This window comes from Muscardinus avellanarius (assembly GCF_963383645.1).
Source record: "Muscardinus avellanarius genome assembly, chromosome: 3".
In the NCBI taxonomy this organism is placed as follows: domain Eukaryota; kingdom Metazoa; phylum Chordata; class Mammalia; order Rodentia; family Gliridae; genus Muscardinus; species Muscardinus avellanarius.
In genome coordinates this window covers 29,906,879-29,934,337 of record NC_137788.1, presented here as the reverse complement: position 1 = coordinate 29,934,337, position 27,459 = coordinate 29,906,879, and the positions used below count along the sequence as shown (strand labels likewise).

The window sequence follows — 27,459 nt, the reverse complement described above, 5'->3', positions numbered from 1 at the left end:
GGGTGGGGTTCCCTAACTGGCAACCGCTCTAAACCAGGCCCTGAAATGGAGGTAGTGGCTGCTTCTGACTGCAGAGCTGTTGCTGGTGTACACCCGTCTTCCCAACCGCAGCGTTCCCCCAACCCTGCCGCCTCTGGAGGAAGTAGCGCGAAAAGTTGGCTTTGGGGGCCCACTTGGGCTTCAAAAACAGCTCCAAGCCGGGCGTGGTGGCGCACGCTTGTACTCTCAGCATTCGGGAGGCTGAGAAGCTACTTAGTGAGGCCCTCTGCAACTAGTAAGACCCTGTTTTAAATTAAGAAAAAACAGGGCAGAGCGGGGGTAGCTCAAAGGTCGAATGCCCCTGGGTTCCACCCCCAGACCTACAAAAAACAAAACTAACTCCAGATGCTTCTTGAGGGAAGACAGGAAGAAAGAAAATACTGAGTCAAGCTCAGAGTGGGCAAGTCTGAAGGTTTAAGGCCCACCCATAAACCAGCTTCATGCGGGCTGGGCTCACTTTCAGGTAATTTTCTTCCTTGGAACACTTAAGGCTGAACCTGTTAATCCAGCCTTTGACCCCTGCCCCACCAGGAGGAAGCCAAAGTCCTCACTCATAACGTGTGTGTGTGTGTGTGTGTGTGTGTGTGTGTTGGGGAAGAGATCTAGTTCTCTAGAGATGAAGGCATAGGGACCACTGGGGTGGGAACGAGGGGTTACTGCTGGTCAGAGATGGTGGAGATTCTCCCTCAGGGAAGGGGAATGAGGGGTTACTGCTGGTCAGAGATGGTGGAGATTCTCCCTCAGGGAAGGGGCTGAGCTCAACCCCACACCCCACAGGCATTTTATCTTTCAGGTTTACTGAAACTGATGTGGGAGGTTATCTACTATACCTGCGCCCCACACACACACACACACACTCTCTGTAACAGAGAACAGTCCATTTACATCTGCCACTTCATTTATTGTTTTTATTTGCAGGAGGAGTTGAAACAAATTTTAAGGATGTTTTTCTTTTTCCCCTAAACATGAATCATTCAAGTAAAACCAACTTAACTATAGAAATGTAGCAAAGTAAGGGGAAAGAAGCATAACAACCCAAGAGGCAAAGGCTGGGGAGAGGAGGGTGCAGTCCGCATATAACATAGGCACAAAGGCCACAGGATTCACCTGCTCAGGACCGCCTCCCCAGAAGGCAAGCACAAGGACCCACTGTAAGAGGATGTTTTCCCCAAACATCTGAAAATGTTTCAACTTAAAGCTCAGGTTATAAAGAGAAGAAAAAAAAAAACAACTAACCAAAAAACACAACCCCGAACCACCCAGCCATAACCACCTTCCTTAATCAATCATAGGAGTTTCTTTTCATTTTATAAAAAGATTAATAAAAAATATTGAAAAAATTATTTTCTCATCTTACATTTGTAAAGATAATAGAATTCAGAAGTTTCTTAGAAAACAGACCAGAAACTGCCCTCCAGTTTTCACCCCTGTTGCTGAGGGTCAGCAGGACTAGAAGGTTTGGGATATGGAGCTGCTGGTGGAAAGTGGGAAGCCCAGCCCAGAAGAAATCAGAAGCGCAGGAGCAGGGGTGCATGGGGAGTGGTCAGGAGCAACTCCTGTGACACATGGCTGCGCAGAAAGGGGCACACAAGGTGGTCAGAAAGGCCTTAAACTCCTCCTTGACATACAAAACCAGTTTTTAAAAAGATCCAAGCAGTTTGGTCCCAAACTGAGGTGAACACTTCAATGTTTATTCACATGCTTTGTTTTCTCTTTTAAGAATCAAAGTTGCCCAAATTAAATCTTTCTGCTAATATTACTACATATGCCTAAAAAAATAAAAAAAAAAAGAAAAGAAGGGCTTTCAAAATCAGGACAGGGGAGAATAAACTGAAAACCATCCAATTAGTCCTCTTAAATCCAAATAAAATGAAATAAAGAACAAAACTGTTGGTTTCTAATAGGGAGCAAAACAAAATCCAAGCATCACGCTCTCCCTCCCTACCCTAGCCCCACCCCACACACCAAACAAACGCGAACACAGCTGGAGCCCAATGTGTTGTGTTCTGCTGAGAGCTGGGCCGTCCAGTGGGATGCAGCCAGGGATGCATTCTGCTGTGGTAGGGCTCTGCACAGCTGGTGCGGGGTGGGGTGGGGTGGGGTGGGATCTTCACAATCTTCTTGAGGCTCCTCTGTTTAGCTCCTCACCAGCCATCTCTTCCTTCCCAGCGCTCTCTCCCCTGGGCAAGGGCTCCCATCAAGAGTGGCCCCTACTCAGCTGTGGGCTGTAAATTGTCCTTCTCTTCTCGGTTCTCTGTCCCACTCTCGTCATCTTCAATCTCCCCTTCCTCCCCACTAAACTTGTCATGGGCCCACTTGGGGCTGGTACTCGACTTCCGGTACATGAAGCGGCCCCGGCCCCGGGGAAAAGCTCCTCGGCCGCGGCCCCGGCTGCCCCATTTGTCACTGCCTTCGCCTTCACGGTCATCGTGCTGAGGGGGAAGAAATCAGCCATCAGTGCCAGAGCTCTCTTCTCTGCCCCCACCCGGCCTAGTGTGCCTCCCCACACAGAACTGCCCCAACCCAGGCTTCTCCTCCTCTGTCGCCCTTCTCCCTGTCCCCACCCCAAACACCACTGGTTCAGATCCAAGAGTCTGGGTGGGAAACTGAGGCAGTAGCTCGGGCACTACGGTGAGGTGGCGATGATAAAACCTTGGCCAGCACTGAAAACGCTGGCACGCTGTATTTCCCTTAGTGCTCACACTAACCCTGCATCCGCCACTCTCCACTGTGCAAGTGAGGAAACGAGCTCAGGACCTTAGGTAACTCCATTAGTATTTAGCCATCTCTCGAAGCTGACTCTAAGAACACCAACCACACCAAAATGTGAAGCTATGTCTGAACTGGGTTATTACCTAAGAAAAGAAGCAACACGCAGAAGACATAGCTGGTATACAGCACACAAGGCTGGGCACGTGGCCCAATGGTGGAGTGTGTGTTTAGCATGCTGAAGACCATGGGTTTGATCCCCAGCACTACCGCTCACACACACACACACACAAAATGGAACAGGAAGAAAAAGATACAGCTAGGGCTCCAGCTTGTCCCAAACCTCCGCCCCTTCTCTCCTCTAGTTGTATGCAAAGAGGCAGCATGGGACACACCCTTAACCTACATCTCAAGGAGATAAAATGAATGAACCAGAAAGCATTCTGAAAATTACGAGTTATTTAATCTGTACACTGCTTCTAAGAGTCTAAATTATCCACCTGCTGGTTGTGGTGGCGTACGCTTATAATCCCAATACTTGGGAGACTGAGACAGGAGGATCGCAGATTCAGTCAGCCTCAGCTACTTAGTGAGGCTCTTGGCAACTTAGTGAGACCCTGTTTCAAAATAATCAGGCTGGGGTGTAGCTTGGAGGTAGAATGCCCCTGGGTTCAATCTTCAGTATTGGGGGGAGGGACCACAAAACTATCCACTCACAATAGAGCCTGATGGCCTGTAAGGTCAGCTCAGCTGAAATGCTAGCCCCCTCTGTCCACAGCTGCCTGTGCACCACACTTCACTGGCTGACAGACCTCTTGCAAGTGGCAGACAGAGGCAAGAGAGAGGGGCCCTGTACTCTCCACCCCTGCAAAACTGGGGATTGAACCCAGGGGCATTCTACCTCTGAGCTACACCCCCAGCCCTATTTTTTATTCCTTATTTGAAACAGGGTCTGAGTTGTGGAGGCCTCAATAAATAGCTGAGGCTGGCCTTGAACCTGCAATCCTCCTGTCTCAGCCTCTAAGTACTGGGATTACAAGCTTGTGCCACCATGCTCAGCTGGGCCCTGTACTTTCAATATTTCCCTGCACAGCAGTCCCACTCAAACAACTCTTCTAAAAGACCAGCCAACTACATTTTCCTAAAAATAGGCTCAAAGGTCTTCTAGAAGCCTCAATGTAGCTCCTAGCAGTCCAGGAAAGTGAAGGTGGCTGTGCACAGTTATCTATACAAAGAGCTACTTCTGAGTGGTTTAACTAACAAGGCAAACTCATGCCAACTGTTTTGGTGGGTGATGGAGATTCAGCTGCAAGTTTACCTTGGTTACAACACTTAAGAGTCCTACCTGCTTTACTACTGTGAAACAGCAAGGACAAGAGAGTTCACATACTGGACAAGAAGCTGAGCCCAGAAAGGGCCCAACCTGATAGGGGCCCGGGAAAAGAAGGAAATTCACATCTGGAACCTCAGTATTTGGGAGACTAAGACGGAAGGATCACAGGTTCCAGGCCAGCGTCAGACTGGAACCCCCTTCAACTTAGTGAGGCCCCGTTCAAAAGAAAAAATAAAATAGGGCTAGAGATATAGCTCAGAAGTAGAGGAACCCTGGGTTCAATCAATCAATCAATCTCTCTCTCTCTCTCTCTCTCTCTCTCTCTCACACACACACACACTCACACACACACACACACACACACACACACACACACACACACACCCAAGGCAGGCAAGAGCATTACTTCTGGAATCCCTATTGTCTCCTCTCTCTAGAGAAGAGCCATCTAACTAGCCCTTGGTCCAACACTGCAACAAACCTGCACATGTGTTTAATCACAGGGCTCGGGGGCCATGGAATCACAGCTACTGCACATGCCAAAGGCCCTCTGGCTCTTCCCAGTTAGCCTAGACACATACCAAGTAATACTTCTTGCTTTTGGGTGTGTACTCTGGATCCCATTCCTCTTCCCGGTTCCTCTTTTGAAAATCGTTGCTGCTGCTGTTGTTGTTGTTGCCGGAGTAGCTGCCTCTGCCCCAGCCTCTCCCTCTGGCTCGAAACTGCTTTGACAATAAAAGGAGATTGGGGTAGGGGTTGGGAGGAACAAAAGTCTGTGTCAAGAACAGAAAAATCCACTGTGTTCTGTTCAAACCCTCTTCCGGCACAGAAAGGACAGCTATCTTCCAGTCATATGCGGCTCAACTGACTTCTAGCCATTCCCTCTCGGCTCACCCCAAGCCTACCTACAGCTCAGAGGATACACTAACCAAAGAGTCAAGGTAAGTAGAAAGTTCTGAGTTAAGAGGCCATGAGACTTTGTGAGTGGGTGATTATGAACAGCTAAACTATATATAACTAAGAAAAAGATATAACTTTAAAAAGTAAGTTTCTCTCACCTGCGTGGGGAATGTGGGTGGGAGAACTAAGGAATCTAGGGTCCAAAACCTAGATTATCTCTTTCAGAGGCAACGACAAAGCATACTCAGAACAGGTGTGAGCCGGGGCCTTGGGCAAAGAGAGAGGAAGGGAGGGAAGGTCTTACAAAGGTTCCTCGAGCTCTGCCGCCTCCTCTTTCACTTGGGCCCACGAAGTCTTTGGTCCCCAATCGTGACTTGTCAAAGCCAGTGGCACTCTCCTCTCTCTCCTCTGTCTCCTCAGGGTATTCTTCCGCTTTGTAGGAGTGAGATGAATGGGAGGAGGAGGAAGAGGACCTGGACCGGTCTCGTGCTCTTCGGTGCTTCCTATCAAGAGAAAAGGCAGAAAATCGATTAAGCTTCCAGTCCAGAACCACCTCATGGATGAGAAGCAAAAGGCTTCCAGAAGTGGATCTGTGATGAAGAAAATGAAGACAGCAGCCCAACTGGACCAGCTCCCGCAGCCTAGCCAGGGACCTGGGGCTTCCTTTCCATTCTGCTAGTCGTGGTCAACGACACATCTCTAAGTCTGGATGAACACCAAGAAACAAAACACAGCCACAGCCTCCGGTAGCTCAGTCTAAAACACACTCACCCACCGGAGAAAGGATGAAATGGTACAGAGCCACGAGCATCTGGTACTGTGCCAGAGGCTTTCCATATGACCATCAGCTGACGCTTTAGGTCACTTGTGGTTCTCACAGGAAAGCTACCTGTCTCATGGAGGTGGCTCTAAGGATGAAATAAACAGTGTGTCTAAACACTTTACAATGATGTAGCAAGGATTCAATAAGAGCAACTGATTACTCAGTGGTACTCCCTTAGTAGATTCAAGTAACAGCTGAACTAAGCCTGGAGCCAAACCTATCACTAATTATACTACTACCACCACCTACCTACCTCCCGCTGAACTCAAGTTGTGCTGTTAAACCTACATCTGGACAAACTTCCCAGAGCTAATTCCTTCCCCTTCCCTTCATCTGGGGGAAATTAGAGACTAGGGCAAATTAGCTTAATGTGATGAGTCATTGTCTATACACTAGAAGTTGGTACCAGCCCTGCGAGATGGTAATGGAGGAGTTATCAAACACCTCTTAAGGTGGCAGCAAGGCGGCTCCGAGGAACAGAGGAGGGCTTTAAGAGAAGCCAGCCAGGTGTGGTACCACACACCTGCAATCCTAGCACTTGAGAGGCTGAGACAGGAAGATCATAGGTTGGAAGCCAGAATGTGATACCTTACTTAGGGAGACCCTATTTAAAAAATGGGCTAAGAGCCAAGCATGGCGGTGCATGCTTGTAATCCCAGCATTTGGTGGGCTAAGACAGGAGGACAGCGGTTTGAGGACAGCTTCAGCTACTTAGTGGGCCCTTTGCAACTCAGTGAGAGTCTGTTTCAAAAACAGAGTAAGCCGGGCGTGGTGGTGCATGCTTGAAATCCCAGCATTCAGAAGGCTAAGACTGGAGGATCACGGTTCACAGACAGCCTCAGCTACTTAGTGAGGCCCTCTGCAACTTAGCGAGACCCTGTTTCAAAATAAAGAATAAAGCTGGCCGTGGTAGCACACAACTGTAATCCCCGCACTTGGGAGGTGGAGACAGGAGGATCACGCAGGTTCGAAGCCAGCCTCGCTGACTTAAGAGACCCTGTTTCCAAATAAAAATATAAATAATAAAATAAAATAAAAAAAGAATAAAATATGGGGCTAGGGGTGTAGCTGGGGCAACTATCATGCCACTGGGTTCCATCCCCAGACCCAAAAAAATAAATAAAGAATACAGAATAAAAAATAAGGCTAGAGTGTAGCTCGGAGGTAGAATACATCTGGGTTCCATTCAAAAGGGGAAAAAAAAAAAAGGCTAAGAGACTTTATTGCAAAAAAGGGCTGAGGGTATCTCTCAAAAGTAGAAAGCCCCTGAGTTCAATCCCCAGTACCATATACACACGCAAAAAAACAGCCAGCCAAGTGCCAATAACCTATTGTCCTCTCTTATGAAAAGCGCCTGCACTGCCCTGGTCCTAATATCTATTCATAAAAAGGAGAATTGTAAGCGCTGTCATAGAACTCTTATAACTTGGGATTTTTAACTCTAACTCCACTAAAAATCAATAGTAATGCAGTAATTTTTCAAAATTGAGATTTCCCTCCGTCTTGTTATACTAAAAATGGGATACAGGGGCATTCTACCTCTAGTCTATACGCCCAACCTCACCCACCCAACCATTCATCCATCTACCTACCTGATGTACTGGGGATTGAGCCCAACCCCACCCACCCACTCATCCATCCATCTGATATAATGGGGATTTAACCCAGGGACATTCTATCTCCAAGCTACATCCCAAGCCTAATTTTATTTTTAAATTTTGAAACAGGATCTATATTGCAGTCTCACTTGCTGAGGCTGTCCCTCAAACCTGTGATCCTCCTGTTTCAGTCTCTCAAGTACTAGGATTCCAGGTGTGTACCAATGCTTGAGAGGTTCTGCTCCCTTCCCACTAGGGGCAGTGCTAAGGACTACTGCACTGCCGCTTCCACTCCCCAACGACAGCTATCAGGTCCTTTATCTACAAGCAGTCCTGAAAGCTAGGGATTCTCAAATAAGAAGAAATGCAGGGTAACAGCAAGATAGGGCGGAGCCAAAGATCTGAGTGCTGAGGTTAGCTGATACTTATATGATCCTAGACAAAGCATTCTGAGCTTGGCATTTGCATCTTTCAAATGGGCCAGGTAAGTATCACACCAACTACTCAACTATTCTCACAGAGCTGTTACAAGAAAACGAGTCCATAATCCGAGTACTTGGGAAGCTGACACAGGAGGATCACAGGTTTAAGGCCAGCCTCAGCAACTGAGACCTTGCTTCAAAATAATAGGGCTGGGGGGTGCCAGGCATGGTGGCGCACGCTTGTAATCCCAGCACTGGGGAGGTTGAGACAGGAGGATGGCGGTTCGTGAACAGCCTCAGCTACTTAGTGAGGCTCTCTGCAACTCAGTGAGACCCAGTTTCAAAATAAAAAATAGGGCAGGGGATGTAGCTTGGAGGTTGAATGCCCCTGAAAAAACAAAAACAAAAAAAACAGAAGTGTGGGGTTTTTTTTTTTGCGTGTGTGGTAGTGGGGATGCAATTCTCCTGCCCCAGCCTCCCACGTACTGGGATCACAAGTGTGTACCACCACACCCAAAGAAATGTTGCTTTTTATGGGAAGGTGTGGACCTGTACTCTGTTCCTCTTAATAAGACTGAGAAGTCATAGAACTTTCAAATGTACACAGAGGAGGGCTGAGGGTGTAGCTCAGTGGCAGTGCCCTTGCCTAATGTGCAAAGCACTGGGGTTCAATCCCAGTAGAGCTTTAAAAAAAAAAGAAAAAAGAAAAATGTAAACAAACATCAGGACCTTGGCATGAATGTTGCCCTACCAAGTTCAACAATGCCAACCTTGTTTCAGAAATATTTGGAACACCTTCTCTTGGAACTAAGAAATTATTTTAAAAGGCATTTAAGATCAACAATCCTTTCCTATCTAGATCTACCCTCTTTTTTTTTTTTTTTTTTTTTTTTGGTGGTACTGGGGTTCCTGGAAGACACCACGCCCAAAACTTTCTTTGCTATAGGAATTCAGTTTTTAAGCCAAGGATTCTTTTTTGGGTAGTACTGAAGATTGAGCCCAGGCATTCTACCTCTGAGTCATATAAACCTCTAGTCTTATTTACTATTTTGAAACAGTTTTAAGTTGCTAAGAGCCTAAATTACTAGGACCCTCCTCAAATCTGCTATCCTCATGTCTCAGTCACCAGATACTGGTGTGATTACAGGCACGCTTCACTGTGAGGAGCTCAGGGACCCTTCTGATGGTTACATGGCTTGGAAGTACCTAAATCACCGTAATCAATGACCTCTGGCTTGAGAGCTCTGGCATGTAAAAAGCACAAAAAGGGGCAGACAGGAGACTACTCAAGAGTCTGGCTATAGGTGAGAGAATGGGGCTCCACGTACTTTTGCTTCTTTGATCCTTTATGAGTTTTCTCCGTTTTCTCCGTTGACCTTTCCCTTGAGTGGCTCGAGTCTCGGGAATCCACTGATTCTCTTGATTTACCTCGTTTAAGATCTCTCTCCTTATGTTTTTTACGACGCTCAATATCAAGGCGGAGATCAACAGGATCATCCTTGTATTTTCCCTCAGCCTGCCAACAGAGAAGTCAAAATTAAGGTTTTTGGGATTCAGGGCTGCCAACTCTACCTCCTCCCTCAAATGTGGTTTCTACTGCTGGGGAGGGTATGAAGGAAGCACAAGGGATGGAAGGCACTCTCCCCTGGCCAGTGTTTTACAACTATGAGGGACGGTAGCCTTCTGAACATGCTATGTATGGACCTCGTTCTGTCTCCTCTGTGGCTAGCCTACAGCTTGAGAAAGCCAAACTCAGCTCTGCAAGGTGGCTGGTTAGAGTGGTTCACACCAACAGTAAGTAGAAATGTTCACTGCCCCTACCTACTCTGGAGCAGCCAGCCATGGTTTATCCTCTATGTGGAATTATCTGACTACTAAGACAAAGAGACAATGAGCCTTAACTATCCTCCCAAAATGATGAGGTACACTGAGAATTCCTCCACAAGAGGTAGCAGCAAACACTAAAATGGAGAATTCACAAAGGGGCAATGGCAGGTCAAAATTTTTTTTTCCTTTAAAGTTAGCTTTTTAAAAAAAAAATAAATAAATAAAGTTAGCTTTTCGCTAACTTTGTAGAAAGTATAACCATCAGGGTAAGCTATAGATACAGCATGAGTTCAGCTGCTCAGCACCAACAGCCTAACCCAGCCATCACTGCAGTGGCTTTCTGCAAGTCTTGAGAAGTCAGTGGAGACACAGATGCAAGCAAGGCAGACCCAGGGATACCAGACACCTATGGAAGGAAATCTCTCCAGGAGGACGGGATGAGCAGTTCTTCTGTATTAACACTTACTAATCATTAAAACCTTTTTGGGGGTGGTCTAAGGCTTGAACCCAGGGCATTCTGCCTCTGAGCTGCAACCTTAGCCCTTTTTATTTTGAAAGAGCATCTCACTAAGTTTCTGAAAGTCTTGCCAAGTTGCTGAGGCTGGCCTCCAACTTACGATTCTCCTGTCTCAGCCTCCCAAGTACTGGGATTATAGGTGTGCACCACTGTGCCTCACTTCCATTAAACTTGTTAATAAATATTTAACTTTAATAAAAGGAGTGAGAGGAAATATGTGGCTTTTTTATTTTATTTTGGGGGGAGGTCTGGGAATGAAACCTAGGGGCATTTGATCTCTGAGCTACACCCCCTGCCCTATTTTTTATTCTTTATTTTGAAACAGGGTCTCACTAAGCTACAAAGGGCCTCACTGAGTAGCTGAGGCTGTCAAGCAAACCGCGATCCTCTAGTCTTAGCCTCCTGAATGCTGGGATTACAAGTGTGCGCCACTACGTCCGGCTGATTGATTGATGGAACTGGGGATGGAACCCAGGGGCATTCTACCTCCGAGTGACACCCCCAGCCCTGTTTTTTATTCTTTATTTTTTAAAACAGGGTCTTACTAAGTTGCGGAAGGCCTCATTAAGTAGCTGAAGCTGTCCGAGAACCACAATCCTCCTGTCTCAGCCTCCCAAGTACTAGGATTACAAGTGTGCACCACCAAACCCAGCTGTAGGTGTGTTATTTTATCATTGTTTCTAAGAGAAGGAATGAGAACCCCTGTATCCTCCAAAGACAAAAATAGAAGACAAATGCGGCCACTACTTCCTGGGGCAGCTGAAAAGCACCTCTAAGGAGTGGGCCTTTGAGGCGCAGATGAGATTTCTTCTGATATTCCAGTTAGTGCCAAGCTGACTGGTACTTGGAAAAAGAGAAGGGGCGGGAGCGGGAGAGAAAAGAAATTCTGCAAAAGTGTCTCTCAACACATTAAACCAGTAAGACAAATTTCTTTGGAAGCTTAAAAATCTATTATTAGGAATGGTATCAGAAGCATAGAAACAGCCATCTCTCATCTTAAATTTCAACTGTATATGTGAATGAAGGTCAATAAATACCAAGATTAAAAAAAAATCAATCTAATTATTTCACAGTAAAAGATAGAAAACAATTTTTAACCTCTTAGTCACAGTGTTACGAGAACTGCATTGCAATATAGCTGGGCTTTTAAACTAATGTTTTGTTTGAAAGCAACAGAAACCGACAAGATGATAGATAAGGTACAATGTTAGGAAAAAAACTGGACCAGCTGTTGAAAACAGTCTACTAAGTTAAGAAAGATATGACTATTTCATTCTCTTCTGACATGCATGTCTTTCTGAAATCATGGTTGGAAATAGTGCATGTAACAGTTGATTTGATAATACTTACAAGCAGAAAAATATCACAAAAAGTTCTCTTCTCTCATCATGGGCACTTGTTCCAAAACGCCTCTCTTTTTTTTCTCAAGCTCACCTCAATAGACTCTGGGGTCATTTACCATATTCTAACCACTTCACAAAGGTTGTTGATACATTTAATAAAAATTAACCCTTTGTAGTTCATTTTTAGAATTATGCCCATCCTTAAAAGAAAAACACAAACTTAAGTAGAGAGTAATTTAAACAAACACATTTCTGTCAAGTTCATGCCCAACGCACTCATTTTGTTGGAATTACTGATCAAAGCAACAGTTCACCTTGTAGCCAGGTTCCCGGGGACTTTTCATTTCATCATGAACCAAACCATGTTTTCTGAACGTACTGGGGGAAATGTCTATCCTCCTAAAATTGAAAACACAAAAATGGTATACTATTCCAGGATCAATAACATTACTGGTAACACTCTAGGTTCCTAAATTTGGCGATGGTTTCACAGATATTCCTTTTTAATTACTTTTAGAACTTACACGTTTATTATTCTTTTTTGTCCCCTCTTTAAGCACTGGGGATTGAACCCAGGGCATGCATATGCTATGTAGCTTATCCCAAAGCCACACCCCAGCCCCACTTATATTCTTTATTTGTATACTTATAATACTGACACAAACCAGATACACACACACACACACACACACACACACACACACACACACACACACACACACACACACCAGTCAAAACGGCAGGCTTACCTGTAGCCTTATCTATAATCTCATTTGTAGCCCTAACTGCCTATGTTCTGTTGACCTCAAAGAGCTACTTTCATCTTGAGAATGCGAGTAAGAATTATTCCCCAATAAGATTGGGTCTAGGTAAAACACACTTGCCTGGAATAACCCCCCCCCCAAAAAAAATCCTAAATTCAAGACTGCAACACAAACATGGTCCTCCTACATACTGAGTTGACAGTAATAAGAAATTAGAAATTAGGCCAACTTTGTTTCCAGAATCTATTTGCTGAGCAAACTCACAACCAAATGGGACATTCTTTGAACCCTTTGAGAAAATCTAAAAACTTTCTTCACGTCCCTAAGCCAGTTCTTCCAAAAGAATCAACAAAAGAAATACATGGGTTTGCTTAAAAAAAAAAAAAATTAGCCCTGACCCTACCTATAGAACGCTCACAATAATCTCAGATTACTATGTGGCAGATCAAGAATACAGGAATTCATTGTAATCCCAGCATTTGAAAGGCTGAGATAGGAGGATCGCAGTTCAAGGACAGCCTCAGCTACTACTTAGTGAGGCCCTTTGCAACTCAGTGAGACCTGTTTCAAAATAAAGAATAAAAACTAGGACTGTGTGTGTAGTGTAACTCAGGTAGAATGCCCCTGGGTTCTCCCCAGTATAGAAAGAAAAGAAAAAAAAAGAATTCACCTATAAAAAGAAAGCTATTTTCCTTAAGGCCTGAGTAAGAGACTGTATGTAGCCCTTAAACCATATCCTTCCCATCCTCAAATATAAACACTCATGGCTACCCTAGAATCTGCAGGAAGTCACTCTTATTTTGCATTAGCAGCAGATTGACAAGTCTATTATCCAATGACAAGTATTTTATAACCTCCGGTGTGAAGACTAAGGTCCTTACCTGTGTATCTCTGGGCTTTTCTTGTTTTTAGCTGCCTCCTGTTCAGTTCCTCTCTTTAGGTATTTAGTAAAACGTTCATGTAATGTCATTCCAGAGGACCCAAAGTGATGTTCTGTTGAGACACAAACACACATTATGCTATCAAATGCAGAGACAATGTTCAACTCTTACATGAATCTGCAGCCATAAAGATGTAACAAAAGTGTCAAATCCATATAACACACATACTAAAAAAAAAAAGAAGAAAAAGTGGCTGGTTCATACATAATCCAACGCTGGACCTGAGATTTCCAGTATAGCTCCTTTTCTTAGGACATGGATACCAAGAAAACTAGAGCTTACCTCCCTTCAAAGCACATGACTGACTCCTGCTTGACTTTGGGTTCCAGGTGGAATCTGTAACTAGCCCAACCCAGGTTCTCTAGCGATTCTTTTGGTCACTTCCCCAACTGCCCACCTTCACGTGCCCAAGGGATGACAGAGGAATTTGGGGAAGAAATTCACACAAGGTCTGTAACAGACCACTGGAAAACAAAGAGGCTCTATATTCCCTAAGTTTTCAAACATTTTAAACCTCATGCTAAGGATTTAACCTATTGTCAAGATCAGATTACTAACATTTTGAAATATTTACCTCTATAATTAAAACAAAAACTTTTCCCTGGAAAGAATTTCCTTCAAGCCACCCCCTAGCTAGCTTCAAAGGGCCCCGAAAGGATTCCTCATTGATTCACCCATCCCTGCTTACAAGAGGCGGTAGACACAGTGGCAATGGGGTCAGGACTCACCTTTAACATGATGAACAATGGTCACTATATGCTGGGCAAATAATTCTGAAGGACTACGCTGAGACTGAGCTGACTGTATGTGCTGGAAAATGGAGCGAAATTCCTGCTCCTTTTTGTTGCTGTGGACCAGATCCCGACAGAGCTTGCGTTCCTGAGCCAGTAAGCCACTAGGTCTGAAAGATAAAGACACAGGCCACAATATACACAAAGTTAGTACTTTTTTTCTACTGGGGGCTGAACCCAGGGATATCCCATATCTAAGTTACACCCCAGCCCCCTCCATTTTTAAAATTCTGAAACAGGGTATCACTAAGTTGCTAATGCTGACTTCAAACATGAGACTACTGTTTTAGCCTTCCAAGTACTGAGGTACAGCTGTGTATCACGATGCCTGGCTAAAAAGTCATAATACAGCTGGGCATGGTGGTACACAACTGTAATACCAATAACTTGGGAGGCTAAGACAGGAGGATCAAGGTTCACGGCCAGCCACAGCAACCTACTGAGAACATGTTTCAAAATAAAAAATAAAAAATGGCTGGGAGTGCCAGGCATGGTGGTGCATGCTTGTAATCCTAGCATTTGGGAGACTGAGAGAGGAGGGTGGCAGTTCGCAGATAGCCTCAGCTACTTAGTGAGACAGTTTCAAAATAAAGAATAAAAAACAGGGCTGGGAGTATAGCTTGGAGGCAGAATGCCCCTGGGTTCCATCCTCAGTAGTAACTAAGTAACTAACTAACTAACTAACTAACTAAAACAAATAAATAAATAAGGGCTGGGAGTATAGCTTGTAGGCAAAAATGTTCCTGTGCTCAATCTCCAGTACCACAAAATGAGAAAAAAAAAGTTATAACAATTAAACCATAAAAATATGACTTTTTTCCTTCAAGGCCAGGGATTGAACCCGGGCCTGTATATGCTAGGCAAGCACTCTACCACCGAGCCACATCCATAACCCTTTAAAAAATTTTTGAGACAGTGTCTCACTAAATTGCCCAGACTAGCCTCAACCTTGTGATCCTCCTGCCTCAGCCTCCCAAACAGCTGAGATTATATGTATGTACCACCAAATCTAGCTCCTCAAAGTTTCAAACCTACCCACAAAATTCCCTTTTTGCTAATTACCAAAGTACAAAGTAACTTCAACACACTAGAAAAAGGTATCTAAAATCTCCCTTTCATCACAGGGAATCTTCATGTGGGGGTAAAATTAACCTCAGTGATTCTGTTTTTTGGGTTAACTGCTGGTTTTATACACACAACAAACAGGAATATATTTTAAAAGACAACTAGCTTGGCCGGCCGATGCCATTCAGTGAGGTGATGCCAGGCAAGGGTGGTGCGTGGCAAAGATGCTACTCAAGCACACTTCCCACTATCCCACCACCTGGAGAACAGCCAGCCTGGGCCTCAACACTCTCCTAATACTAGGCCAGGGAGGAGGGATCCTGCCCCCTTCAACGATAAGATGTCTGTTACTTGCTGATACGGGCTCTAATAGACTTTGGTGACTCAACTAAATTGGAGAAGTAAATCCTGGATGGCTTTACAGGATAAAGACATCTAAAACAGAAATGGGATATTTGGGGGACTTGAGATAATGAAGAGGGCAAGGAGAAGCACAGGGAACCAAGCAACCAAGAAAGCCAACCGTTAAAGACTAAAAAGATCATGTCCCACTGGGTGTGATGGCACACACCTGTAATCCCTGTGCTAGGAAGGCTAAAACAGGAGGATTGCATAGGTCCGAAGCCTCAGCTACTTAGTGAGACCCTGTTTCCAAATAAAATATAAAATAGGTCTGGAAGTGTAGCCTGAAGGTAGAAAGCCTCTGGGTTCTACCCCAAGTACCACCAAAAAAAGAAAAAAGAAAAAAAGATGTCCTAACGATGCCCGAGCACAGGACTTAATGACACACTCTCCACTCCCGGAACAGGGGGTAACCACTGACACGTGGAAGCAAGAGGGACACGGAGTTCTCACCGTGCAAGGTCCTCGTCAAAAGAGTCCATGCGGACATTGACTTGGGCCTCTCGAGTAATAGAAAAGGAAGACTTCCCTGAGGAAAAGTCTCCTTTGGATCCCAACTTGTCTCGACTCTCAGAAGTCTTCCTTGGGGGAGGTGATGAGCTCTTCTCCTGGACCGCCTTGTAAGCGGTCACGCGGAAGTTCTTCTCAGGCACAAAACCCCTGTGCCCACTTTCGGTCCTCTTGGATCCACGCTCCTCCTTTTTGGATCTCTCTGTGAAAGGCTCCTCCTCCATCTCCTCTGCTTTCCTCTGCTTTTCCTTCCCTGAAGACGCATACACCAGGCCCTCCCACTTGCCTGGCTTCTCTTCCTCCTGGTTTCTGCTTGTACCACTTATGACTTTGGACATAAATTTGGGCTCATCATCGAACTCAGATTCCTTCCTTCCTTTAGGTTTGTCCTTATCTTGATCATCCACCTCCTCCTTGTGGAAGTCAGCCATTTTCTTCTCAAAGTCATCCCGAAGCTTGTACCTTTTGGGGGACTGGCTGCCCCGGTAGGACTTCTCAGTATCAGTCTTGGGAGCAAATGGATCAGATTTCATTTTTGCATCAGCATCAGAAAAGCTCCCTTTCTCTTTCATTTTCTCTTTATCACTACTCGTTTGTTTCTGCTCCTTATCTTTCCCATTCTCTGTCTTCTCCTCCAGATACCTAGTTATAAAGACAACGGAGACACACAAGAGGCCTCTTGAGCACCTTTTCTACTATAGCACCTGTCCCTGCTCTTTTGATTTTTGATTAAGCAAATGTGTCTTGAGAATTCCAGCATTACCAAAGAACTTTCTACTTGGTTACTTTCTAATAATTTCTGAAAACAGCCTTCCACAGATTTAAGAACTTGACATCTAAGAGTCTGTGAAGTTGTCTTTCAAAAACAACCAAAACCAAGCCAGTTATTTTTAGGATACTGGAAAGCAAAAATGCACTTACCTGTAATGCGGTCTACAGGGGAAAAAACTATGGTCTTACCCAACTTTCACTCAGTCACTTAAAATCTGCTTTCAGCAAAGTTAATATATAGTTCAACCTTGGACTGTTTGCTTTTATACAACTCACACTTGGGAATATAAGTCTCAAAAAGAGACTTCAAATTTGCTTCAAGTCACCTAGAAGATCACATCTAAATATGAAATGTACTGTGAACACAAATAAAAACAAAATACTTGTTAATGGGAGAGGAGGTGGTCGTGGCAAAAATCATTACTCTCTTTCTTATGGCTAAGTAGAGCTCAGGCTCAAGACTTCTAAGATTCAGACCTGGGCCAGGCGTAGTGGCGCACGCTTGTAATCCTTGCGCCTGGGAGACTGAGACAGGAGGATCACACAGGTTCTAAGCCAGCCTCAGTAGTGTTTCCAAATAAAATATAAATAGGTCTGGGAGTATAGCCCGGAGGTAGAGAAAGCGCCTGGGTTCCATCCCCAGTACCGCCAAAAAAAGAAAAAAAAGAAAGAAAAAAAAAAGATTCAGACCTGGTAAGGAACACAACTTTTTTTTTTTTTTTTGGCAGGTCTGGGGATGGAACCCAGGGGCATTTGACCTCCGAGCCACATCCCCTGCCCTATTTTTTTTTATTCTTTATTTTGAAACAGGGTCTCACTAAGTTGCAGAGGGCCTCACTAAGTAGCTGAGGCTGTCCGCGAACCGCGATCCTCCAGTTTCAGCCTCCTGAATGCTGGGATTACAAGCGTGCGCCACCACGCCTGGCTAGGAACACAACTTTGAAAGTAGATTTACTGTAGGCAGGAAAGCACAGGTTCTGAACATCTCATCTGTAACATCAATGGAGAGTGCCTCATCAAGTTAAGAGTTATTTAATATGGTAAAGATGAACCAAGAGACTACAGAGCCATCAGAGAACATGATAAAAAGTAAGTAAGAAAGAAAGAAAAAAAGAAAGAAAGAAAGAAAGAAAGAAAGAAAGAAAGAAAGAAAGAAAGAAAGAAAAAAGAGGGAGGGAAGCGAGGGAAAGAGAGGGGGAGAGAGAAAAAGAGAAAGAGGGAGCCTCTTGCTGTCAGAGTCCCTCCTGACCACAATCTGGTCCCAATGCAGTGTTCCTAAAGCCTTTCTGCCATCAAAATCCATCCAAAGATGCAAACAAAGATTCATGTCCCAACTCACCATGTCCCCTTGGACAGGACAGAAGCACTGCCACATCCTCTCCTAACTCACAGCCTGGTTGGCTTCTACTGGGACACATATCCATCTTGTGGCTTTAAACAAGGCCTTCCTGGACTAAGCCTCAGGCTTTCCCATTCTGCCCAATCTCCTCAAGCAGAGTGTGTGGCTCTTCATGATGGGTTGATGCAGACTGACACAGTAGATGGTGGGTCCTAGAGGCCTACTAGCTCCAATGGCCATTTGTGCTGGCAAAGACTTTTTTTTTGGTAGCTGACCCACAAATCTCTACTGCTCTCTGGCTTATATTGGTAGAATCCAAGGCAATTTTTATTATATTATTTGTAGTACTGGGATGGAATCTGGGGGCATTCTACCTCTGAGCGACACCCCCAACCCTATTTTTATCCTTTATTTTAAAACAGGGTCTCACTGAGTTGCAAAGGGCCTCACTAAGTACCTGAGGCTGTCCTCGAACCACAAACCTCCTGTTTCAGCCTCCCAAAGGCTGGGTTTACAAGCATGCACCACTATGCCTCACTTCAAGGCAAATTTTAAATGTGAAAACATCATAGCAGAATAGTCTAAAGAAACTATGCTGTAATACAAATTCAGAAAGATTAGGAAAGCTAGAGTAAAGCTAAAGGTTTCCTTGGGTGATGCTTTTAACATCTGCGAAAAGGAGAGGAAATGGGAATTACCTTATTACCACTAATCAGAGCTCCAACCTAGATCACATTACAACTAAACTGCCAACTGGTGAGATAAAGCACAACTGGAGAGAAATGAGATACTTGCCTCTTTGTATAGGCTGCTCCCCCTGAAGCAGCACTCTCCTCCTTCTGAGACGAGCCGTATGTGGAGCCAGTGGCCGGCGGACTCTTACCCACAGGGCTTTTTTTGGACGGACTCAAAGACCCAGAGCCATGGTCGAACTGACCCTGGTGTGTTCCAGACTGATAACCAGCACCACTCGACAGAGTTGAGCCCATCTGGGATGTGTTGGAAAGCGGAGGGCTAGGTTTTGGCACAGGGCTGGGACGGGGTGAACGCCGCCTCACCACCACAGACTGGAGGGGGCTTTTGAGAGCTGGGCTTCGCTCGCGGGGACTCAGGTCAGAAACTGCTGAGGCCCGTGATGCGGAACCAGTGCCATAGGTAGTGGCATCTGGCCATGGCTTTGAGCTCTCAGATGCTTTTGGATCTTGAGAGGTGCCACCAGAAAATGTCTGCTCCTTGGCCTCATCTCCCTGGTTATCTCCAGCTGCCTGAGATGGCCGGCTATCCTTGGAAGAGGACTTTTTCTCTTTCGCAGACTTGCGCTTAGAGGATTCAACTCGGCTGTGGTTGGAAGAAGAACGAGAGGATGAAGAACGCCTTGACCTGTCAGAAGAAGACTTATCAGAGTTTCTAGAATGGCTCCTGGATCTTGGTGAAGGGGACCTTCTCTTCGGAGACCGAGATCGGGAACGGCCCCGACGAGGACTGTACGCTTGCCGGTAGTTCTGCCAATTGGAGCGGTAGTTTCCGTAGCCTCCACGGTTATACTGGCCCCATGGATAGAAGCCTCTGTTGCGCCCTCGGAAGTAGTAGGGCCTCCTGTAGCCTCTGTTGTGACCTCGGAAGTCCCGATTTTGATATACTCTGGGGTGATTCCTTTCTCTATTATGAGCAGGAGAGTACGATCTGGAACGAGACCTAGAACTGCAGAGGAAGGGAAAGGGGAAAATGTTTAAATTTTTGACAGTTTTTATTAAAAAAAAAAAAAGGTATACTCTGAAATCCTTGCTTTGTTTTCAAAGCAGGGGTACAAACATATTTAATCCCATATGTTTAGCCCACAAATACAAAAACACAGATAAGAGTCATCTTAAAAAATGATGAGATACTGAAATGACTTCATTAATATTCTATACTTGAAATGGAAAGACAGATGGGTGAACTGTACACACATGTAATTCTAGTTCTTGGGAGGCTGAGACAGGAAAATTCCAGGTTCAAGGCCAGCCTAAACAATGTAGCAAGATTCTCAGCAACCTAGAAATATCCTATTTCAAAAAAAAAAACAAAAAACAAAAAACACAAAAAACAAAAAAACAAAGCCAGGTATGGTGGTGCACACTTGTAATCCCAGTACTTGGAGGCTGAGACAGGAGGATCTAGGTTCACAGTCAGGCTCAGCTACTTAGTGAAGCCCACCACAACTTAGTGAGACTCGGTTTCAAAATAAAGAATAAAAAAATAGAACTGAAGGTGTAGCTCAGAGGTAGAATGCCTCTAGGTTCAACCTCTGGTACCAAAAATAAACAAACAAAAGAAATAAATAAAAAGGGCTAGAGGTAAAGCTCAGAGGTAGAATATACCTGGATTCAATCCCTAGTACTACACACACACAAAATAATAAAATGAAAATGCATTTCTACAGTGACTGAAAGTATTATCACAATTTTCTTAATCTAATAAACTAAACAAAGAACTTTTTTTTTGTGGGTCTGGTGATGGAACCCAGGGGCATTTGACCTCCAAGCTACACTCCCTGCCCTATTTTTTATTCTTTATTTTGAAATCGGGTCTCACTCAGTTGCAGAGGCCCTCACTAAGTAGCTGAGGCTGTCCGCGGACTGTGATCCTCCAGGTCTCAGCCTCTCGAGTGCTGGGATTACAAGCGTGCGCCACCACGCCCAGCTGAACAAAGAACATTTTAATGTACAACTTCTTGGAGTTTCACAGACACAGGGGATTTAGCAGCTCTCAGGTCACGGGAAGGCAAGGAGAATGACACAGGTACTACTCAGGTCCTCCAGCCCCTTAAGGACATAATACTCCATTATCATCCTAGTCACCCTCACCCCTGCCCCGTGCAGGAAACATTTTTTAGAATGATTGATTGATTGATTGATTGATTGATGGTACTAGGAGAGGAACCCAGAGGCTTTCTATCTCCGGGATATACTCCCAGACCTATTTTATATTTTACTTGGAAACAGGGTCTCACTAAGTTCCTGAGAGCCTCACTAAGTAGCTGAGGCTGGCTTCGAACCTGCGCGATCCTCCTGTCTCAGCCTCCCAAGCGCAGGGCTTACAAGCATGCGCCACCACGCCCGGCGATTTTAGAATGTTTTAAAATCCTAAAAACTTTTCTGGGATTTTTAAATCTCAGGAAGACCTGGTATTGTAAAAGTACAGTTACAGCAGGTTAATGCCACAACACTTAGAGAACACATGTGATCAAAGCTTAAAAGAATTTACTAAGCTGGGCGTAGTGGCGCATGCCTGGAATTCCAGCATTTGGGAGGCTGAGACAGGAGGCTCTCATTTTGAGAATAGCTTCAGCTACTTAGTGAGGGCCTTTGCAACTCAGTGAGACTGTTTCAAAATAATTTAAAAAAATAAATAAATAAGGGCTGGGGGTGTTGCTTAGAGGTGGAATGCTCCTGGGTTCCATCCCCAGTAACAACAACAAAATAATTTACTAAAATCAGATCAGCAAAGCATATAGACACTGGTTTTGTACTGGGGATACCAAGATGCCACAAGAGGGCACTGTAAGACTGCAAGGTACCCAGGTACAAATGAAACCCAGCAAGGGAAACGACTAAAACAGGTCTTGCCCCACTGCGTCTACTTTTCCACTCAACTTCAAGGCTAGTGTTGTGCTCTTTCTTCATTTAACAATACAAAAATCTAATGAGCGAAGGTGCATTCCGAGAACATGGATTTAGCAGTTATCCAACTGTATAAACAATACACAAATACTAGGTTTATCAATGACTAGGGGTCTTATTTCTATCAAAAGCCCCAAAACTAGCTGGGCATGGTGGCACACACTTGTAATCCCAGTATTTGGGAGGCTGAGACGGGAGGATCACGGTTCACGGACAGCTTCAGCTACTTAGCGAGGCCCTTTGCAACTCAGTGAGACCCTGTTTCAAAATAAAGAATAAAAAAATGGGGCTGGGGGCATAACTTGGAGGTACAATGCCCCTGGGTTCCATCCCCAGTACTGCCAAAAAAAAAAAAAAAAAAAAAAAGCCAAAAACTATGCCTGTTGGTTTTAAAAATTTATAATGTAAGAACTGGGGTTCTTACATTATAAATCACTAATATTAGCCATTTACTCTTTTTTTTTTTCCCTTTTAGTACTGAGGATGGAACCCAGGGGCATTGTACCTCCAAGCTACACCTCCAGCCCTATTTTTTAGACCTTTTTCTATTTTTGAAACAAGATCTCACTGAGTTACGAAGTGCCTAAGTAGCTGAGGCTATCCAGGAACCACCATCCCTCCAGTCTCCACCTCCCAAATGTTGGGATTAAAAGCGTGAGCCACCATGCCCAGCACCATTTACTCTTCCGAGGTCAGAAATATGTAATTTTTACTAGAGAGCTCATTGCAAAAATAGTATTTCCTTTAATATGAAATAATTATTCAGTTAACCAGGTCTTTTCATATCACACCTGAGAACAAATGATGGGTGTGTGTGTGTATGTGTGTGTGTGTGTTTGTGTGTGTGTGTGTGTGTGTGTGTTTTGGTACTGGGGATTAAACCCAGGGGTAGTCTACCTTATTTATTTATTTATTTATTTCAGTAGTGAGGATGAAATCCAGGGTCATTTTTTTTTTCCCCCTGGTGGTACTGGTGGTGGAAACCAAGGATATTCTACCTCTGAGCTATACCCCAGCACTATTTTTTTTTTTTTGGGGGGGGGGAAGTACTAGGGATGGAACCCAGGGACATTCTACCTCCAAGTTATACCCTGGCCCTATTTTTTGGCCTTGCTTTCATGTTTCAGTTGATTGTAGCTAACCACAGACCAAAATATCAACTGATTAAACCCAAGAATCAATTTTTAAGTTTTTTTTTTGGGAGGGGGAGGTACTGGGGTTCCTGGAAGCCCTTCTACCTTCGGGCTACATTCCCAGACCTATTTTTACATTTTTATTTGGAAACAGGGTCTCCTAAGCCAGCGCGTGCGGCTGGCTTCGAACCTGCGCGATCCTCCTGTCTCTGACTCCCAAGCGCAGGGATTACAAGCGTGCGCCACCACGCCCGGCAATTTTTAAGTTTTAAATAGCTTCCAGTAAAGTATATTGCTATAATTATTCTATTTTACCATTAGCTATTATTAAACTCTTCCTAAACCTAATTTATAAATTAAACTAGGTACAGTGGTATACATTTGTAATCTCAGTACTTGGGAGGCTGAGACAGGAGGATTGCAGGCTCAAGGACAACCTCAGAAAGTAATGAGACTTATCAATCTGGTGAGACCCAGTTCCAAAATAAAAAAACTCTGGGCGTGGTGGCACACCCTTGTAATCCTAGTATACTTGGGAAGCTGAGACAGGAGGATTGCAGGTTTGTAGCCAGTCTCAGCTACTTAGGCCCCCTGCAATTTAGTGAGGCTCCATTTCAAAATAAAGAATAAAATACAGGACTGGGGTGTAGCTCGGAGGCAGAATGCTCCGGGTTCAATCCCTAGTACTGCAAACGTTTAACTTTATCATAGGTATGTAGGTATGTGTGATAGGAAAATACAGTACTGTGCAGAGTTCAGCCTCCTCAATATCAGGCATCCTCGGAGTCATGAACATCTCCCCATATATAAGGGGAGACTACAGTAACTCTGTTTAGCAAAAGTGTCAGGGTTTCACAACCCAAGTAGTTTATCTAAAGAAGAAAATTACATTCAATTTAATTTAAAGTGGAACTGGTTTTCCAGTATTTATTAACTACTATGGTCAGATTTTTTTTCCTGCCCCATGAAGAATAGCAACTGGCAAAGATACAGATACTGATTGTTAACAGTTGATATTTAAGTACAATTAAAAAATAAACTTACCTTCCACACTTTTCATTCAGAAAGAGTAACAATATAAGAAAAGAAGGAGGGAGAGGCAGATGCAGATTATGAAACCGAGTATGAAGGATTGAATGGCTATGCTTGAGGGAGGTGACCCACCACCAGCACTAAGGAGGGTCTAATTCGTTCTCATCCTCAGAGGCCACTGCTGCTTCTGTTATCAATTATTAGTGAGGGCCCTGTGGCATACTGCATCCAAGACCCGCAGTCATTGCACAGATGCAGGAGCACGAGTCTCTGCAGATTGCAAATGAGGTTATTTAAGAAGTCACTGAAAAGGATACAGTCTGTGAAATACAAGAAAATAATCAATTTTCTCCAATTCTGTAGAATTCAGCAGTTAGTTAATTTAAAGCATGGTTTCTCAAACTCTCTGGATAGATATTTTCCTTGTAGGAGAGGAAAAACAAAAGAAAAAAAACCCATCAAACAGATAAGCCAAAAGTAAAAACTTGAGCAGCCAGTGGCAAACTTATCTGTTTCAAAAAAAAAAAACAGAGAAGTCAGACTAGAATCAAATGTAAAAACATGTTTTCTAGTGAAGAAACTCCTCCAGAATATCAATCTTTTAGGTGTTTAGAAAGCACATAAAGTGGCTCTAGACTTAACACAGCATAGACTGCTTAAGATATTTTTCCTTCATTTACCAGGTCAATGACCACCACTCCAAATGATATGTAGAACCAGGAGAAAAAATCTTCCCAAGACTCAAGTTGTTACAAACACATCAAAGTAGATCAACATTTTTCAGTTTGTTTTTTTTGTTTGTTTTTGTGATACTGGGGATGAAACCCTATCTCCGAGCTTCAGTCCCAGCCCTATTTTTTTTTTCTTTTTTCTTCTTCATTTTGAGACAGAGTCTCACTAAATTGCAGAGGGCCTCGCTAAGTAGCTGAGGCTGGCTGCAAACTTGAAATCCTCCTGTCTTGGCCTCACAAGCACTGGGATTATAAGCATATACCACCACACCCGGCTCCAACATTTTTCAATTTGATTTGTGTCAATCTGTCTCTCAATTTTGGTTGTATAGCCTCTTGATTTAGAACCAATTATTTAGCTTCCAATGGAATAAAAGTGAGGCTTAAGCCACCTAATTCAAAACAGTGGATGCAAGGGAGGGGTTATGAGGAGTTCCATGCTCAGTTCCACTCCTTGACAGCAATTTCCTGAGATAAATAAACATACATTTAGTGAGTTTCCCCTTTGGTATTTATGCATACCTACTTTTTGTTTGATCTCTGGTCTGAAATTAATTTTGGGGCTGGCTTGGTAGACTGCATTTAAGAATTAACTTACTCTTAACATGAAAGAAAAACCCACAACCATGTGTTTAATGTTTAGAAGTATTACTGTGGAGCTGTGGAAGCCATCAAGGGTAATGCTTGAACTGGCTGTGATGGGACACTGCCTCAGGAGGCTGAGGCAGAGAATCTTGAGTGTGAGGCCGGCCTCAGCAATTTAGCAAGGCTCTTTCTCAAAAACAGCTGGAGGAGTGTGAAAAGAGCAAAGCTGGACTTACTGACTTTTCCTGAGGTTTAATTAAAAATCCTCCCCCCCAGTACTAGGGATTAAACCAGGGACATTTTATCTCCAAGCTATACCTCAGCCCTATTTTTTATTCTTTATTTTGAAACCAGGTCTCACTGGTTGAGGGCCTCACTAATTTGTTAAGGCTGGCTGCCAACCTGCAATCTTCCTGTCTCAGCCTCCCAAATCCTGGAATTACAAGTATGCACCACCAACCCAGCTTGTAATGTATTCTTTAAAAAAAAAAAAAAAAAGGATTTTAAATACTCATGTGAATAAATAGCAGGAGTTCCAAGTGACAAAACTGATAAATTATCTCCTTGTGTATTTTTTTTTTGGTGGCACTGGGGATTGAACCCAGAGTCATTCTACCTAAGCTACACCCCTAGCCCTATTTTTATTTGGAAATAGAGTCTCACACTAGGTGGATGAGTCTCACTGTTTGCTGAGACTGTCTTCAGATCTACGATCCTCCAGATCCTCCCAAGTACTAGGATTATAGGTCTGCGTCACCACACCCGGCTTTGCTAATGCAATTTTGACAAAAAGAATGACACTGTCTAGTAAAGTTCCTGCTTTAGTATTTAAATACACCAATATTTCCCAAATTCACATATACAAATATACACGTACTAAAAGAATTTCATCTACCCACAAAGAAAACTTTTAATAAATGTAAAACCTGACTCCCAAGATATCAAAAGAGGAAAAATTTGACCTATTTAAAAATGTAACTGACCCAGCGCTTGGGAGGCCGAGACAGGAGGATCGCACAGGTCCGAAGTCAGCCTCAGTACTTACTGAGGCTCTCAGCAACTTAGTAGGAACCTGTTTCCAAATAAAGTATAAAATAGGTTTGGGAGTATAGCTTGGAGGTAGAAAAGCCCCTGGGTTCCACCTCCAGTACCACCAAAAAAAAAAAAAAAAAGTAACTGAAACAGGGAACTCTTATTGAAGGGATGAAAACTAACCAAATTGGAAATTATTGGCCATAAATGCAAAAAAATCACTTTCATATTTAGTAAGATATAGTTGTGTCCACACTACTAATTTTTAGATAGCGTTAAGGTGTGTTTTTTTTAATAAGATGCAGGTTATTAGTAATTGCCACATTAGGTATATGTGGAAAAACCCTGATAAGTTTCTAAAATGTCTGAATTATTAATCCTCTCAGCTATCATTTCTTTGCTAATGATACAAATAAACTGTGGTCTAAGGCTTTCAAAACTATTTAGTGAAAAATAATCAGGTGTTGAGATTTGAAGCAAGCAGCAAGCAGCTCAAATAAAAAGAAAACATTCTTTCTTCCAAAGTGAATGGACAATATGTGTATGTGCTGATAGAGGAGAAGAGCAGTTCAGTAAACAGCATGGCAATTTGGAGTTTGAAGAGGCTCAGAGAATCACACAGCCCAACTCTGTGCCTCAAGCCCACCCCAGTCCCATCTGACACTCACAGAAAGCCTGACAAAGGCATTCAAAACTACTGACACAATGATAATCCTGATAGCAAACCCAAACCCCCTTACCTCAGCCTGCGCTTTCTTGAACGAGAGACAGACCGGCTTCGGGATCGAGACTTTGAAAATGAACGCGAACGAGATCTCGATGCAGATCTTGAGCGAGAAGAGCGAGATCCAGACTTGGATTTATTTGTCTTTGACATCTCTGAAGAGAGGGTCACTTTCAACAACACCTAATGTATGAAAATATATTCACAAAATTCATGAGTCCCTGTTTCAAAATAAAAGCTTTTTTCTTTTTTTTTGCAGGTCTGGGAATAGAACCCAGGGCATTTGACCTCTGAGCGACACCCCCAGCCCTATTTTTATTCTTTAATTTGAAACAGAGTCTCACTAAGTTGAGAGGGCCTCACTAAGTAGCTGAGGCTGTCCACGAACCACGATCCTCCGGTCTCAGCCTCCCGAATGCTGGGATTATAAGCCTGTGCCATCACACCCAGATAAAAGTAAAGCTTT

At 43.8% G+C, this 27,459-nt stretch overlaps 1 protein-coding gene across 2 annotated transcripts; it reads right to left on the bottom strand.

The window, feature by feature from the left end:
• Positions 1–2,249: 2,249 nt before the first annotated feature.
• THRAP3 (thyroid hormone receptor associated protein 3) lies at positions 2,250–27,146 on the bottom strand (the record flags this gene model as incomplete). 2 transcript variants are annotated; one of them, XM_080691003.1, is made up of 10 exons in its annotated part: positions 2,250–2,471; positions 4,663–4,806; positions 5,286–5,484; positions 9,153–9,340; positions 11,826–11,910; positions 13,157–13,268; positions 13,945–14,117; positions 15,928–16,626; positions 18,890–19,795; positions 27,010–27,146. In XM_080691003.1, 10 exons carry the CDS (start codon positions 27,144–27,146, stop codon positions 2,250–2,252), a joined length of 2,865 nt encoding a protein of 954 aa, XP_080547129.1. The 2 variants fall into 2 exon arrangements, with proteins under 2 accessions (XP_080547129.1, XP_080547130.1); XM_080691004.1 differs by having other exon boundaries at positions 4,663–4,803.
• Between the last annotated feature and the right edge of the window lie 313 nt (positions 27,147–27,459).